The sequence below is a fragment of the Bombyx mandarina genome, chromosome 06, assembly GCF_030267445.1.
Source record: "Bombyx mandarina strain Sakado chromosome 06, ASM3026744v2".
Taxonomy (NCBI): domain Eukaryota; kingdom Metazoa; phylum Arthropoda; class Insecta; order Lepidoptera; family Bombycidae; genus Bombyx; species Bombyx mandarina.
Window position 1 is genome coordinate 441,569 of NC_143213.1, and position 17,852 is coordinate 459,420.

Sequence of the window (17,852 nt, forward strand, 5' to 3'; positions counted from 1 at the left end):
ATAGAAAAAAACAAGGAGAAAATATTTTCGACGACGACGTTGTAGAAATAAATACAATTTATTAAGCCATAATTACATTTAATGACATTGTTATTTGTTAGTGCTATTAAAAACTTAATTTAGCACTGGTAACGCACACGGCACACGCTAAACACGTTTTTTGTTTAATTTGCATTGAGTACTTCGTTAGGCCCGGGGAGGGGTTTAGTGGTGAGGATAAACGCTATTTTAAATCAAGCTGCCTCTCGTACCTTTTTGTATTCTAAGTGTAGTTGAGTTAAGATAAAGTTATTTCATTTTGTGGAGAATTTAAGTGTGTTGTGGAGTAAGCTAATAAAATGAACAAATTACTAAATCAGGTAGGAATTGACGAATAATTTTAACAATATTTTACAAGAAAATCTTCCATTTATAAGGTAAGATACAAGCTCTTTTTTATTATTATTATTTTATATATCAGTGTTATTAGGAAATTTTACAGGTTGTTAGACGTAATGAAAAGGTACCAACATCCTACATATTTCTGTCGCACAGCCGTCGTCAAAATATCAAGTTTTCCATAGTATTCATTCGCAGTCACTATCCTCACACGAATATTGAACTGCTAATAAATAGCGGGAAACTAGCATAATGCCGTCGATTTTCAGACATCAAGAGAATTATCTCTTATATATTAATATTCTTATATATTATTATTATATATTAATTACTTTCAATTTATTTTATTGTTTTATTTGATAGTTTCCGTATTTTTTACTTTATTTTATTTTATTATATTTTTTATTTTATTAATTTACTTTACTCAAATGAATTTTAATTAATTATTATTTAGCACAGTATTAAAGTCTATTTTTTTTAAAAGGTGACGATAATTACAAACGATTTTAGATCAGAAATAACGTCTACAACATCTGACAACTCCGCGCGGTCATACGCGGCATCCCGACAGAATTAGATACAGAGCTCGTCAAGGCCGACCTTCTAGAACAAGGTCTGCCGGTCAATTCCGTGCACCGCATGCACATAGGACGCGGGAGAGAGCCAAACAATATGATTCTCGTCACTCTTCCGGCTAGCTCTGAGGGTAAACATATCTTCAACGTCCGAACGGTCTGTAAGCTTTCCAGAATAACCGTAGAAACCCTCCACAAAAAGGCACTTCGAGCCAGTGCCATAACTGTCAACTGTCACACGCGCCCCCGATGCATCAAGTGTTTGGGCGATCACGCCACGGCCGTATGGACTCGCGATCAAAACCGCGACGGAACCGCATAGTTGCGTCCTGTGCCAAACATAGTGTCATCCCGTGACTGATCGTGGATGCGCTCGAGCACCCAATATTAATCGCCGCGTCGCTCGTCAAAACCGGCTCCGCGCTTCTGGCTCTGACACCAAACTCTCAGTACCCTCTGTGCCGAAGGCTAAGCTACCGTCGTGCTAACGCCGGTACCTAGAGGCTCGGCCCGGGCTAAGCCGTTGCCGTACACGAACACGGCTGCAACTCCCTCCCTCGCGATTCGTCCCTCTCCCGCCATCTGCCCTCCGACTGCGTCCGACAATTTCGCTCTAGCGATCCACTTTTCAGTCAGATCAACTTTGAGCGCGTTAACGCTTTGGGCGACGCCATCCGCGCTGCCTCCACTGCACAACATTTCAACGCCGTTGTGCAAGAATACGCCGACGTATAAGCGTCATTAATCACGTAGAATGAAGCCCCCTATCCGTAACGATAGGATTTATTAACGCGTATATTCTCGCAAATCAGCGTGATCAGAATTGTGATATTTGCGTGACCATCAAATTGTCATTATTTTAGTGCAGGAGACACGGGAGCTCTACACGGGAGCTCTCTTCTTCGACTTCAAAAGCGTTCGACAAAATTTGGCACAACAGTTTGATATTCAATCTTTTAAACATGGGCGTGCCAGTCATTTTCGTGCTCATCATATGGGACTTATAACCTGATGAAACTAGAGAAACCCCCGGAACACCAGTAATCCCTCATTCATAAAAAATACAACTTTTAATCAGAATGTGACTTAATGTCGAAAAAATGTTGCCTGGATCAATTACCCTTTCGAAAATAGACTTGAAAAATAAATTATATGAGTTATTGTAAAATCCAACTTCGAAACATGATTCATCGCTTTTGTGTGTTCTAAAACAAATTTTAAAATAAAAATAATAAATCAAAAGTCATTAGAAACATTCAATAGCTATTGTGGCGGAGCCTGTTATCCAACTTATCTGCGTTTTGTATATTTTAGGCGAGGCCATTTTGATTCCGGTTTTAAAAATCATTAACATTACAAATGCGAAAGTGAATTTGTTTATTTACGTTTTCACATCTCTACTACTCAACCGCTCATTAGGGAGGCTCTAGAGGACTCAGGTGGAGAAGGGTTTCGCGTGAACAGTTGTTGGTCGCGAGTCAGTCGATCTCCTAAGCTCAAAGAGAGAGTTCAGAGAGATCTTAAGTCGTTGTGGCGTCGTGGCGTTTTTTTATCTTTTTTTTAAATTGATGAAATTTCGCATACACTCCGTCTGGGGTTCGGAAAATAACAAATCACATTTAAAGAAAAAAAAAACAATTCTACTCTAGAGGGTATAATGTCTTTCTTTATTAACGCGAGCCAAGTTACGTGTAAAAGCTTGTCAATCGAAAATTGTCCTTTGTGTGTCTTTTAACAAATATTTTAATAATAATATGGCGAAAACTGTTCTTTGTGCGTCTTTTAACAAATATTTTAATAATAATATGGATTTTGTTTAAAATCTTAAATATATTTGAGATTATCCCGGGACACTTTAGAAGCACAATCGGGTCTGGGATGTGACACTGCTGTAAGGATATAGTTTCTTTAACCACATGTCTAAGGACAGAACAAGGCCACTAGGGCCGCTAATTCGTATGTACTATGATAAACGCAATATGATAGTGAGGATCATCTCAGACATTGATGTCACTAAAAATACACGTTTTAAAATCTATGCAATCCCCTTCTTTGTAATAAGATCTAGACTCTCATCTATGTTTTGTAAACTCAGGTGATTAAATTTTGATTATCTATAAGCCAAGTAACAATATTAAGCGTACTTATACATCATCGTTTTGATGAACAATTGAGAGAATGAGTAGTAACTCTAAGTTCATGAAGTTCAGAAGGTGACACTTGGTTGTGGTCCAGGCGAAAACTATCATGAGCTTGCCCGCCATGCCTGTGCAGGAGTGACATTCGTCATCGGTAAGATCCCAAGGTTGGGCCTCGAGGAGGTGCCATGATTGTATCGATGGTAGAGGACCCTCTCTGAAGCCTAGTAGTATTACCAGATTTTTATTTATTTATTGCTTGAGTAGGTGGACGAACTCACGGCCCACCTGGTATTAAGTGGTTACCGGACCCCATAGACATCTACGACGCAAATGCCGCCACCTACCTTGAGATATGAGTTTCAAAGTATCAGTATAGTTACAACGGCTGCCCCACCCTTCAAACCGAAACGCATTACTGCGTCACGGAAGAAACACGCAGGGTGGTGGTACCCGTGCGGGCTCACAAGAGGTCCTATCACCAGTAATTACACAAACTATAATTTTGCGGATTTGATTTTTACTACACAATGTTATTCCTTCACTGTGGAAGTCAATCGTGAACATTTGTTAAGTACGTATTTTATTAGAAAAATTGGTAGATACTTGCATAGGGATTCGAACACCGGTGCATCGTTAGATACGGCTGCACCGGACGTCTTATCCTTTAGGCCACGACGACGAAATGTTGTGGAAAACTGTAAACTAGTTGTGTCGACTATAAAAGTGTTGCAAAGACGACACGTACTAATTAGTTCTACTAGAAGCGAAACAACGAACGGATCACTTGAAGCAAAACGATAGAAGTTAATTGTTAATTGTGAAGTGTACCTTAAGTGTTGTAGTAATTAAATATATTTTTTATTTAATTTTGTATGCAGTGAAAGTATTTATTTACAATATAATTCAGGCAACGAAGTCTTCGATATTTGATATTATACAGATTTACGAAATGTTTTCAGAACTATGATGAAGATATATGAATTTTCGCAAAAAAGAGACTAAGAAAATGAGTTCGATATTCAAGGGTTCTCCGCCTCAAGAGGGCATCAAGAGTAAGTAATGAAATTTAACGGCGGACACTATTTTCACATTAAATATTAGAGCTATATAGTATTACATACAGTCGCGGGACTGCTGACAATACCTCGTTTCATTACTTCCAGGAAGGCTTCTTCTTGCACTCTCTTTAGGAGCATTCCTTTTCATTTCATCCATTGCGCTGATCCTGACAGATCCCATGTGGGTCATCGCCAAATACGTAAGTTCACTTTTTATTACTCATTGAATTACAATAAGAGTGCAATTGAATGGAAAACTTGAACCAAAATTAGTGTTTTTTTTACTGCTTAACGGCTGGACGACCTCACAGCCCACTTGATGTTGAGTGGTTACTGGAGCCCATAGACATCTACAACGTAAATGCGCCACCCACCTTGAGATATAAGTTCTAAGGTCTCAGTATTAGTTACAACGGCTGCTAAACCCTTCAAACCAAAACGCATTACTGCTTCACGGCAGAAATAGGCAGGGTGATGGTACCTACCCGCGCGGACTCACAAGAGGCCCTACCACCATTAAATTGAAAACAAATACCATTTTCTTGTGATCCTTGTTGTTTTGTTGAACATATCAGACCAAAGTTAACCAAATCAAATAAGAACGAATTAAATTAGGATCACTTCCAATGTGTTTGATCGCACTGTCTTCTGATCTATAATGTCCGGCGGCTATATAAAGCGATTCTTTCCAGAAATTTCGTCTTGCCAATGGAAGTATACTCCATGAGCTCTTGTCATCGGAGATGGAAGGTGGAAGGTTCGCGGTGTACCTGTTCAACATAACTAACCCTGACCGGTTCCTATCGGGCGAAGACCCATACCTTAAACTTGACGAAGTGGGTCCGTTTACTTATTTGTGAGTTTGATTCATATTTTATTCTCAATTTTTTTTTGGAACGAGTTTCCTTATGGGACGATGCGGGGGGTTTTTTTTTTTCGGGGGTGGAACCTCCTAAGAGGTCCCCGCGCCTAGGGGGCGCGCGGGATATGTGGGACTCAACGATCTGCAGGTGTTGAGAGCAGACCGCGGGCCCAAGGAATTTTAGGGCCCACCCATTAAACGACTCCCCTGCACTCTTACACCCGACGTCCGATCTCCGTCCGGGGTCAAAACCCGGTCAGAGTATTCCCGGGGGGTTCCCGCGGTCAACACTACAACCAGACACGCGGTGCCACCCCGAGGACACCCGACCGACGGGTCGTCGAGGCGATAGTCGACGACCAACGACGTCGGTCTTCGCGGTACGGCGGCCTTACCAGGCCGCCCGGATGCGGAGGGGTACCCTAACCGGGAAAAAACGTCCGTAACGTAAGATTTTTATTAGTAATACACACAGTGTCCGACTTAGCTTTGTAATAACGTACAAAAATAACATATTTTTGAAGTGAAAACTTCTTTAGAATCGTTGTGATTTCAAACCGGATGCAACGGAAAAAACGACAGGTAAGAGACACAAATACAAAAGAATGAGACACAAATATACATACTATTTAATACAGTGCCATCTGTGAGATTTTTTAATACTAACGTGTGTATGAAAGCTCTTATAGTGAATTTTAATTTAGGATTATACGTGAAATTAAAATATCAATTCACAGAGGGCGCTACCTTACAATTATTTAGTAATGACAAAATTTTACATATACATAAGACGTTTAGGATAATTGTATTTTAATTTTGGAAGGTTTCACTTCTACCACGTGTGAATTGCACACATGTATTTTTTTTATCATTCATTGACCACGATCTCGGAGCGTTCGTTTGCGCAATACACTAACCCGTGAATGAAGAGTACCACAATAAGTTCGCACGTTACCGACTGACTGTGGATTATTGCGAAACCTCCAGTTTTATTTTCTTTATATCTCGAATAGAACTTAAAATTAATATTTTTATAATAAGGAACTTCGTTTCTATCCGGTGTCCCACGACATTTTTTTTCTTCTAATTATGCATATCGACGCTTGAAAGGCAAACGTGACTAAGCGACAATAACTGCTTTGTACATAAATGATAGGCAATAACATAATCGATGAGCAAAAAAAAATATTTCTAGGTCTATTAAAATCATTTCAACTCTACAGCTAGATTCGTTAAAATAGAATTTTTTTCAGGTATTTCGAATTAATTAGTCTACTGTAAAGTTCACGCATTGTCGCTTAGTCACGTTTGTCTTTCAAGCGTCGATATAGACTCAGTTAATCATTTTACACCGAAATAGTTAGTCTGCGCATTTACATGTTTTAAAAATTAATTGTTTTCTATTGCAGAGAATACCGAACTCACTCTGAGTTGCAGTTTGACAGAGAAGCCGGAGTAATGTGGTACACTCCGCGGATGCGATCTGTGTTTGTTCCAGAAGAATCTATCGGGAACCCTGAAGACATTTTCCTCACTATGCCCAATATACCAATGCTAGTAAGAATTTTATTAGCCTATATTGGTAGATGAGCAACCATGAGTAGCTGTGAATACGATACACGTCACGTATTTAGCAGACTTTAATGGAAACTTGATTTATAAAAAACTGTTATCCAAAACCTTTCTCCTTTTAATTAACAATCATAAAGTCTAAAGGAATAACACAGAGTAAGTAGTACAGAGTAGTAGTAGAGATTTACTGGTGGTAGGACCTCTTGAGAGTCCGCGCGGGTAAGTACCACCACCCTGTCTATTTCTGCCGTGAAGCAGTAATGCGTTTCGATTTGAAGGGCGGAGCAGCCATTGTAACTATACTGAGACCTTAGAACTGATATCTCAAGGTGGGTGGCGCATTTACGTCGTAGATGTCTATGGGCTCCAGTAACCACTTAACACCAGAACACCAGGTGGGCTGTCAGCTCGTCCACCTATCAAAACAATAAAAAAAAAAAAAAAACCCCACCTCTTGTTAAATCAATAAATAAAAAATCAGGTTAATGTTCGAGGATACTGTTTTTATTTTATTTTATTGCATTGATAGGTGAACGAGCTCACGGCCCACCTGATGTTATGTGGCTACCGGAGCACTATACATATCTGTCGTCAAATTCAATAATAGTTGGCAATAAAAAAAAGCCAGACAGTGCTTTAAAAGAAAATTTGCCATCTTTGAACTGTTTGTTTGCTTTCAGAGCGCAACAACAATGATCCGATCATCGCCCGTCTTCATTCGTAATATCTACAACATAGTCGCTCGCCAATACGGATCCCAGCCCATCGTGAAATTGGCCGCCAGTAAATACTTGTGGGGCTACAAGGATCCTGTCCTGACCTTCGCTAACAGCTTGGTGCCTGGTCTCATATATTTTAACACTACTGGAATTATGGATAGAGTAAGAAAATTTCTTTTAAAAAAAATAACAAAAAACATGTGTGCGATTCACACGCGGTAAAAGCGAAACCTTCAAAAATTAAAATACAATGATATGTTTAAGCATAAATAAAATTTTGTCATTAGATTAGAAGTAAATAAAAAAATTGCAAATCATCTTTTACAGTATGAGCTAGCGCCCTCTGTGAATTGATATTTTAACTTTACGTATAACTCTAAATTAAAATTCATTTCTAGTGGATTCAGACACACGTACGTATTAAAAATCTCATAGATGGCGCTGTATTAAAAAATCATCAACGATCAACACACTTATACTAAAACCTAATAAGCCGGTGCAAGCACATGCATTAAAGACAGAACGTCTAATGTGTTTCTATCACGAGAATGATCTCTCGCCGGCTGAATCCTGTACATTTATGTGTTTGTGTCTCTATGGACTTTCTTTTTCGTTTCATCGAGTTTGAAATCACAACGATTCTAAAGAAGTTTCACTTCAAAAGCTTATTCATTTTTATTTTATAGCAGCTGCGTGCTCTGTCGGATAAATTTTAAAACTTTACCATTTGAATTGATTCTTCAATGTATCACACCGAATACAGAAACTTGTTATTATGCAAACTATGCCATTCATTATGTACGTGGATAGTACATATGACCTACGCTAAGCTAAGATATATTATATATGCCGCAGAACGGGCCGATATCTTCTTTATTTCTTGACATAGTGATCGTAAGGTGGATAATCGTGCAAAGAGCTTGCACAGCACGAAACGATATGAAAGCTCTGCCGAAGCACGCCACTCGCACTGAGCCGATGTTTGCCTATTTCTGCCGTGAAGCAGTAATGCGTTTCGGTTTGAAGAGTAGAGCAGCCGTTGTAACTATATTGAGACCTTAGAACTTATATCTCAAGGTGGGTGGCGCACACAAAACAAAATGACCAAACATGTTTAGTCTAGTCAGAGCAAAAGTGGCATATAATTTTTTTTCATATTCGTGCTTATATATTACAATTTATTTAAAACATAATAAATTTTGATGAAAAACCTTCCTATCTCTAGTTTCACCCATAGATAACAGATGGCTTTGTAAACATTATTTTTGCGCGCATTGTTTTTGCGGTTTTTGCCTACGAAGCAGTGTAAAATTAAATTCAAAACTCATTATCTCTTTACTGACTATGGTAAGCTTAGGCTGCTTTTGTGCTGACCTGCTGACCGCCTCATATGTCGCAACTTTTTTTTATTTTATTGCTTAGATGGGTGGACGAGCTCACAGCCCACCTGCTGTTAAGTGGTTACTGGAGCCCATAGACATCTACGACGTAAATGCGCCACCCACCTTGAGATATAAGTTCTAAGATCTCAAGTATAGTTACAACGGCTGCCCCACCCTTCAAACCGAAACGTATTACTGCTTCACGGCAGAAATAGGCAGGGCGGTGGTACCTACCCGCGTGGACTCACAAGAGGTCCTACCACCAGTAGAGTGTGTTGTAAACCTAGTATTTTTAAATGTTTTGTTTGCGTTTCCTTGGAACAGGCCTTTTGAACCTTCGTTAGGTCAAAATGGATAATGGATGTCTTTTACGAACAATAAACAACATTTAATACAATTTTTTGTGTATTTGAAAAATAATTAATCACTAAATTATAAAATTAATTAAGATGAACGTAATTAAATCGTAAGGGTTTTAATCATAATTAACTAGTTTCTAACATTGCAGTTGTATGATAAGAACGTACACTATCGCATGGAATTGGGAACTAATGATGATGATAAATTCAAGATTAAGAGAATACATAAATATACTCGACTCCACCCTGAGTCTGAAGTTTTTGATGAAAGGTACCTTCCGTTTTACTTCGTTTTTATGAACAACTAGCGACCCGCCCTCGCTCCGCTTCGCAAACATAAAATTTTATTATTCATAATTGAGTCCCGCGATGTTACTGGCGATTATTGTCGTATCGCGGGTAACGCCGCGGGGCGAAGCTAGTCTTTAAAAAAATCTAAGCTACTCCTTATATCATCAGCTACCTATCAGTGAAAGTCTCGTCAAAATCGGTCCAGCCGTTCCAGAGATTAGCCGGAACAAACAGACAGACAGACAACAAAAATTGTAAAAAAATGTTATTTTGTATGAACCGTATATATATTCATTTGCATGTAGTAAAAAGCGGTTATTTCAATATTACAAACAGACACTCCAATTTTATTTATATAGATGAGGGCAGTCTACCTATCGAAAAGATGTTATTGTCGCTCAAGCATATCACTTAATTACCGGTGGTAGGACGTCTTGTGAGTCCGCGCGGGTAGGTACCACCGCCCTGCCTATTTCTGCCGTGAAGCAGTAATGCGTTTCGGTTTGAAGGGCGTAGCAACCATTGTACAGTAAAAACTGAGACCTTATTAAACTCATATTTCAAAGTGGGCGGCGGCATTTACGTTGTAGATGTCTATGGGCTCCGGTGACCGCTTAACATCAGATGGGGCCGTGAGCTCGTCCACCTACCCAAGCAATAAATAAATAAAGATCTGATAATACTACTAGGCTTCAGAGAGGGTCGCTCTACCATCGATACGATCATGGCACCTCCTCGAGGCCCAACCTTAGGATTTTACCGATGAGGAATGCCACCCCTACACAGGCATGGCGGGCAAACTCATGATTGTTTTCGCCCGGGCCACAAGCAAGTGTCACTCACGTTATACCCACATAAGCAATAAAAAAAAAAAAAACACCCAGCCCCCAGGGCTCTTTGAAAGCCTAATCTGAAGAAAGATATGTCTGTCACTGGAGGAAGAGTTTATGGGCTTCTTTAACACAAGAATGCGTGGAAGCGTCTTGTAAATTACGCCAGTAAATATACCAACTTTTTCCAGTATACTAACTTTCAACGACACCTATGAAGGCATGGCATACCCACCGATGATTGGCACGAATACACCAATCAACATCTTTAGATTAGGCATCTGCAAGTCCTTCGAGATGGAATACCACGGCAATAAGACGTCGGAATACGGCCCGAATGCTTTCGTGTACAAATTTAATGAGAAGATGTTCGAGAACAATCTTTGCGATGTTAAGGGGGCTTGCCCTAAAGGCGTCATGGATTTGTCAGCTTGCTTTTATGGTAAGGTGTTCTTGTATAGAATTGCAAACAAATATATGTCATTATTTAGCCGGAACCGTTGCAATTTGAAGTCGTTGTGGCCTTAAGGATAAGACGTCCGGTCCATCCGTATCTAGCGATGTAACGGTGTTCGAAACCCGCAGGCGGGTATCAATTTTTCTATTGAAATACGTACTTAACAAAATATGTTGATTATTGAATTCCACGGTGAAGGATTTTTTTTTTTTTTTTTTTTATTGCTTATCTGTTTGGACGAGCTCACAGCCCACCTGATGTTAAGTGGTTACTGGAGCCCATAGACATTTACAACGTAAATGCGCCACACACCTTGAGATATAGTTCTAAGGTCTCAGTATAGTCACAACGGCTGCCCCACCCTTCAAACCTAAACGCATTACTGCTTCACGGCAGAAATAGCCGGGGCGGTGGTACCTACCCGTGCGGACTCACAAGAGGTCCTACCACCAGTAATTACGCAAATTATAATTTTGCGGGTTTCATTTTTATTACACGATGTTATTCCTTCACCGTGGAAGTCAATCGTGAACATTTGTTGAGTACGTATTTCATTAGAAAAATTGGTACCCGCCTGCAGGATTCGAACACCGGTGCATCGCTTCAACACGAATGCACCGGACGTCTTATCCGTTAGGCCACGACGACCACAAAAAATAGCATCGTGTAATAAAAATCAAACCCGCAAAATTATAATTTGCGTAATTACCTACTGGTGGTAGGACGCGTTGTGAGTCCGCACGAGTGGGTACCACCGCCCCGTCTATTTCTGCCGTGAAGCAGTAATGCGTTTCGGTTTGAAGGGTGAGGCAGCCGTTGTAACTATACCTTAGAGCTCATATCTCAAGGTAGGTGGCGGCAAGGTAGGTGTAGATGTCTATGGGCTCCGGTAACCATTTAACACCAGGTGGGCTGTGGGCTCGTCACACACTATGCCGAAATTGCGTTGCGTTATAGCGTACAACGTAACTCCGGTCGGGCATAAATTCAGCGGCAAATAATTCGGGTTTGGCTCCTCAAAAGTAATAACGGAACCCTAACAGGATCACTTTATTTCGCCTCTGTCTGTCCAACTGTTTAAATAGCACACGACACGACGCCACGACAGTGCTCGAGACACTGAATACACACACAAAGTTGCGCAACTGAATTTCTGCCGCGTAAGTTCGGCGCTATGTGTGCTTATAGGTCAGCCAATTACGTCGGAATGTAAAATCAGCCGCGGAACTTCGGTCGCGTACTTACCTATTTTCGGCATAGTGTGTTTAGGACACTTAAGTTATTCGACATACCTCACTGAAATGAGAAACTAAGCAAAACTTATTCTACAGGTTTGCCCATGGGATTATCAAAGGGGCATTTATTGGATGCTGATCCAAAACTGTTCGATCGTATCAAGGGCTTGAAGCCAGATCCTGAAAAACATTCTAGTCACTTAGTCATAGAACCGGTAAGAAAATGATGGTCTATGTCTGTGAGATACGTTGATTATTTCTGCTCGTATTTTTGTTTAGTAAGAACGAATCGTGTCAACGTTAACTTCAACGAACAGGGTCACGCACGTGGTGAGCTTTCTCACAAGGTATAAGTTTTACGTAACGAAGTCAATCATACTAATAATAATGTACAATAATAATAATAAGCCCATTTTAATTCCAAAAAATAAATTATCAAAAAAAAAACATGTTTTGCTTCTCCATTCATATCAATAAATACTAATACATATTATTATTACGAAAGTAAGCTATTAGTCTGGTATGTCACAAACAAACTGCTGAACTAAAATGGACGAAATTCGATACGGTAATAGTTGAGACAAAAAATATCTTATTCATACTAAAAATCCAACCGCTCCACTAACTCAGCTATTATACGTTTGGAGCTCTAGCACTAGGGGCAGGCACAGGGACCGTGGCAAACGCACTCGTCACATTCGTCAATGAGGTCCACGAGAAGCCTAACCCATAGAATCAGCTCGCTGAGTTTTTCGCTGGATTTTCTCAGCGGATCGTGATTCCGATCCGGTGGTAGATTCTGCTCTTTTTAGGGCTAGTGTTAGAAAATTATTTCAGGTTAGTCCGTGAGCTCACCTACCCATCCGCGCGTAGCCGGAATAGCCCCTTAGGCTGCCAGCGAATGGGTGGGCAGATTTTCTTCAGAATATTTCTGTAACTGGTCCGGTACTTCATTATTTTGGAAAGGCTTTAATGTTTAAAAGTTGGTGCATAGTAGGAGGAAGGACATTGATAAATAGCAATATAGAAGCACGTCACACAACAACGAACACTTACACTGACTTTAATTTTATGCAACAAATTACAATGTTTTTCAATTAATTTATATCTTTACGTCCTATAGAAAATTGGATTGACTCTAGAAACGTCATGGTCACTACAAGCAAACATCTTTGTTAGAGATATCACATACAACGCTGAAGCTAAGATGTTTTCCAATATGATCCTTCCTATAGCACATTTCAAGATTGTAAGTCACATTAATTTATTCAACCTTGGATAGACAGGCGAGCTACTGTTTGTCAGAGCTTTCGTCTTATGTAAGCCCTTCTCCGGGCCTGCAGAAAATTCCTAATCAGATTTCGACGTCATGTTTCAAAGCTGGTCCGGTTATTCACGCTAGCATGCTTTCGTTTGGAGATCCAGTACCAGTGGCAATGCGATGTCACTTGACATTTACGAGTATGTCAATAAAGTTATATGAGCTAATTCGGCAAATTTTCCAGTATAATGAAGGTAGTAACTGTGAGAAAACAGTGCTAAATTAATAAATAATAACCGAAAAGAACCCAGGCCTACTGTGACCATTCAATAGTGCACACATCCAGAAACTCTTTATAGCGGTACCAGCTCCGTACTCGCATTTACCCCTACACGTACCTACACCGGGGAGTAAAGGTGCCTTGCTGAGTTAGCACCTGATCTATCTATGATTTATAGTAGATTGGTTAGTTTAAATTACATTTGTGAACAAGAGTAGCCGGCAGCTAACTGTTGGTAGCGCACCTTGTGAGCCTACACGTGTAGGTTTCACTCCACTCTGCCTTTTTTCTGTCGTGAAGCAGTAATGCATTTCAGTTTGGAAGGTGTGGCGGTCATTGTAATGTAAAACTTAGAGTACCTGTCTCAAGATGGGCGGTGACCTTGACGTGTCTGTGGGCTCCGTTGACCACTGAGCACCAGGTATACCTTGAGCTCGTCCACCCATCTTATTCAAAGATTTGCTGCTGCAACCATGATATCTTCGCCAACTTGCAGACAAATGGTATTTATTGGTCATTTCAGAAACAACCTCACCTGCCGTCAATAGCTATCACAGCGCTGCGTATGATGTATATAACGGTTCCAAAAGCGCTCTTCATTACCGAAATACTTCTGATGCTCTCTTGTTTGCTGCTCTTAGTCTACTCAGCGTGGTTGCTGCATTGGATACGAGTTCACAAAAAACAGCCACTCTCAGAGAAAGGACTGCAGATATCCAGCCGAATGGCTAATGAGCCCTTGATGAGTTATTTGAGGATAAATCAATGTAAGAATTGACTGTCTTGATAAAGCTTATTATAAAATGTTTTGGGTTTTACTAAAGCTGATAAATTACCTTCTTTGTTTCTGTCTTCCTGGTTCGAGTACCCGTAGTCGCCGCCCTTTGATTGGAAACTGGAATGTTATTAGAAATTAGTTCAAAAAAAGCACTAACCGAGACGAAACTCTCGATCCCAAAGCATATTATGTCCTGGAGGATCGTTTATCCATCACCGCTTACCGAAATCCCCTAGGGCTGACTCACCTTGATACATGAGATCGAAGTCTGTATTGTATTGTGGGTGTCCCACTTTTAAAACCGGAATACAATTGCTTCGCAGTAAAGGGAAGCGTGATGGTACCTACCAGCTCTGACCCACAATTTGACTACTTGGAATCTGGTAGCCGAACGTAGACCATTCAAACGGTTCGCTCAACCCTCAATATCAAGTTACATGATGCTCTCCATGATGCAAAAGACAGACACAGGAGGAGAAACATCATCAAAAGGAAATTAACCTCTCATCGTGGAATTGACGACTATTAGTAATGAGGAAGATGCAATATTGGAAAACGACAAAGGGAAGATTTGCCAAGAACCGGGTCTTATTACTCGGTAGACCGACTCCACGGTTGTTATTGGGTTTATATACCTGCAAGGTTATTCTGAAAATGTCATTAGGGCGATTCAGATTCATGTTGTATTTCCTCTATTCTACGATATTTACCGCTACGACTAGAACTGTATTACCGAATACTGACTAAAGATCCATTAATACTGTGCTTGTAGGTTGTAAAGAGCACATTAAGAATTAGGGATGGATCCTCATGTCTAATAGCGGGTGGTTGCCTTCACTTACGAATGTCTATGAGTTCCGGTATCTAGAATAAAGTTCCGAGTTAACGCACAAAAAAAAGTGCAAGCTAATTATGAACATCCACCTTCCATTCTTTTTAGAAGTCGGTTATAAATAAAGATGAAGTAAGTACTCTGCAATACTTCATTTTTGTTCGGATTACGTAATTTGTCGTGGGAGTCAGTCTCTTTATGAAAAACATTTTGTAATCTGTCCACTGAACCCTCTGCAAATTCATCACGTTTCATTCCATGTTATTTATGTGCATCGTATTTGAGTAAAAATTCAAAAAAATCAAACTCATTTCATTCTAAATATTTTTTCTTATAACATAGTTTATGTATACAAGTGTTTTCCGAGCGCTATGACACGTTCTTCTTCAAACAAGGCTTGTGGAGAGTACTTACGATAAAAAAAAATTGAGATTAGTTATGAAAATCATACAAAAACATAATTTACGTAACTTTTATTGACAGAACTGAAATCCTTTGAATTCTTTTTTTTTTTTTTTATATATTGCCATATAGGCAGACGAGCATACGGCCCACCGGATGGTGAGTGGTTACCGTCATGGACGTCAGCAATGCCAAGGGCAGAGCCAAGCCGTTGCCTACCGTTTAATACTCTCCACAAGCCTCGTTTGAAGAAGGACATGTCATAGCGCTCGGGAAACAACGTGGAGGGGAGCTCATTCCATAGCCGGATGGTACGTGGCAAAAAAGATCTCTGGAAACGCACTGTGGATGACCGCAGTGGCTCCAGGTAGTATGGATGAACTCTACTCCGGTGGCGGGCGGTGCGATGGTAAAGGCGAGATGTCGGTAAAATTAAATTTGTGTTGATGTTCTGACGTTCTGCTAATTGAAGTACATATTTACGAACCGCCTTGGGTGTCATTCCGAAGCCACGATTTGCAGCTTACGGTGTGCTAAAATCTTTTCAGCATCTTCGGCAGCGTTTCATCTCAGACTGGCTGTCTACCAAGTGTTTTAGTAGAAGTGGCACCCCGGAGAAAGAGCCTTCTATTTGTACTTTTTTTTTTATGGCTTAGATGTGTGGACGAGCTCACACCCCACCTGGTGTTAAGTGGTTACTGGAGCCCAAAGATATCTACGACGTAAATGCGCCACCCACCTTGAGATATAAGTTCTAAGGTCTCAAGCATAGTTACAACGGCTGCCCCACCCTTCAAACCGAAAGGCATTACTGCTTCACGGCAGAAATAGGTTGGGTGGTGGTACCAACCCGTGCGGACTCACAAGAGGTCCTACCACCAGTAAAAAGTTGTATACTTGTATACTTGGTATACTTGTGTATGGTAATTCGTAAATTTCAGCGGCCCGAAGTAACGTTAACTTTTTGGCCAGGATTTTATTTGCAGCTCCTCTCATATTGCTTGAGACCATTCTGCCGCATTTGTCTTTCTTGTATACCTGCGAACCTTATAAAATGAAATAAAAATGCATCATTATCTTCATTTAAAAACGTGATCCAATTCGCCACCGAAGACGTGATCCGAATAACCCCATATTAAAGACTTTTTAAATACACATATTATGTGTCGCATCCGGACACGACAAACGGAATGAAAGCGCGCCATCTAGTGGGTGTGAGCCGCAACTACTCGTCAAACGTCGGCTCGCTTCGGGTGGTGTGCTTCGGCAGAGTCGAGATATCGTTGCTCGAGTAAACGGGACACATTCGTTGCCTGTCACAGGGCCCTGAACTGACAGGACTGACTGAGGAGGAGAACTGACAGGAAACTGAGTAATGTAATTTTTTTTGGTAATCCTTAATTTTTTTGTAAAAACCATTAACAAAACCAAAGAGAAAATATGTAATACATGAAAAATCTATCGAAATCTTGAGTTATCTGTGATGGTCGGATTGCATTAACATAACATTTTAACAAACAAAATGACCGTATTTATGAATGAAGGAGTGACTGAGCCATACTTTTGTGAAAAAGGTATCAAAACATCGGCACAAGTGTATCAAGATACCATTCTTGAGAAGGTAATGAAGCCCCTTAACAACACCATGTCCAATAATCAAGAATGATCCTTCCAGCAGGACTCGGCGCCAGATCATAAAGCTCGGTCTACGCAGTCTTGGTTGGAAACGAACGTTTCGGACTTCATCAGAGCTGAAGACTGGCCGTCGTCTAGTCCCGATCTTAATCCGCTGGATTATGATTTATGGTCAGTTTTAGACAGTACGGCTTGCTCTAAACGCCATGATAATTTGGAGTCCCTAAAACAATCCGTACGATTGGCAGTGAAAAAATTTCCAATGGAAAGAACGCGTGCTTCTATTGATAACTGGCCTCAACGTTTAAAGGACTTTATTGCAGCCAATGGACACCACTTCGAATAAGCTTTTTATACTTTAAATTGTTTTATATTTATGTATTAAACTAACACACTGTAAAAGTAATAAATGTTATTTGCAATAGAAATTTTATTTTTTTCCTTTGTAACAGTATTTATGGCCAGACTAAGTATTATTATGTACACGTGTCATTAATTAACGCTCCGCATCCTTATTAGAATAAGTTACTTTAATTTTATTAATCGAGAATATTAAAATGAAAATAATTAAAATCCCGTTATAATTTAGTAAAACGCAGTCAATTTGGGACAATTTGAAGTTTTTGAACAAGCTAAACGACCGTTTGAAGCACTTGATGAAACGTGGGAACGTGAAATGTGGGAACTTGTAAATAATTTATGAAATCGGCAATGCCAGAAGCATTCACGCACCGCAACGTGTCTGCAGCTAAACACTCGCAGGAGTTACTTGGAATCACTCCTTTATTTCGTTTATAAAATTTAA

At 40.1% G+C, this 17,852-nt stretch overlaps 1 protein-coding gene across 1 annotated transcript; it reads left to right on the plus strand.

The window, feature by feature from the left end:
- The first annotated feature begins 276 nt into the window (after nt 1-276).
- LOC114251612 (scavenger receptor class B member 1) lies at nt 277-14,204 on the plus strand. Its single transcript, XM_089728232.1, has 11 exons — nt 277-359; nt 4,054-4,146; nt 4,258-4,352; nt 4,845-5,008; nt 6,424-6,571; nt 7,267-7,467; nt 9,196-9,317; nt 10,359-10,609; nt 11,956-12,074; nt 12,983-13,108; nt 13,924-14,204. Exons 2-11 carry the CDS (start codon nt 4,071-4,073, stop codon nt 14,176-14,178), a joined length of 1,557 nt encoding a protein of 518 aa, XP_089584358.1. The 5' UTR covers nt 277-359; nt 4,054-4,070; the 3' UTR covers nt 14,179-14,204.
- The last annotated feature ends 3,648 nt before the right edge of the window (nt 14,205-17,852 follow it).

What these genes read in the sequence shown, in the direction of transcription:
- LOC114251612 (XM_089728232.1), top strand. Translation starts at nt 4,071, where the DNA reads ATGAATTTTCGCAAAAAAGAGACTAAGAAAATGAGTTCGATATTCAAG. An exon ending in GTCACTTAGTCATAGAACCG is followed by an intron (nt 12,075 to 12,982) that starts GTAAGAAAATGA and finishes TACGTCCTATAG; the next exon opens with AAAATTGGATTGACTCTAGA. An exon ending in CTATAGCACATTTCAAGATT is followed by an intron (nt 13,109 to 13,923) that starts GTAAGTCACATT and finishes TGGTCATTTCAG; the next exon opens with AAACAACCTCACCTGCCGTC.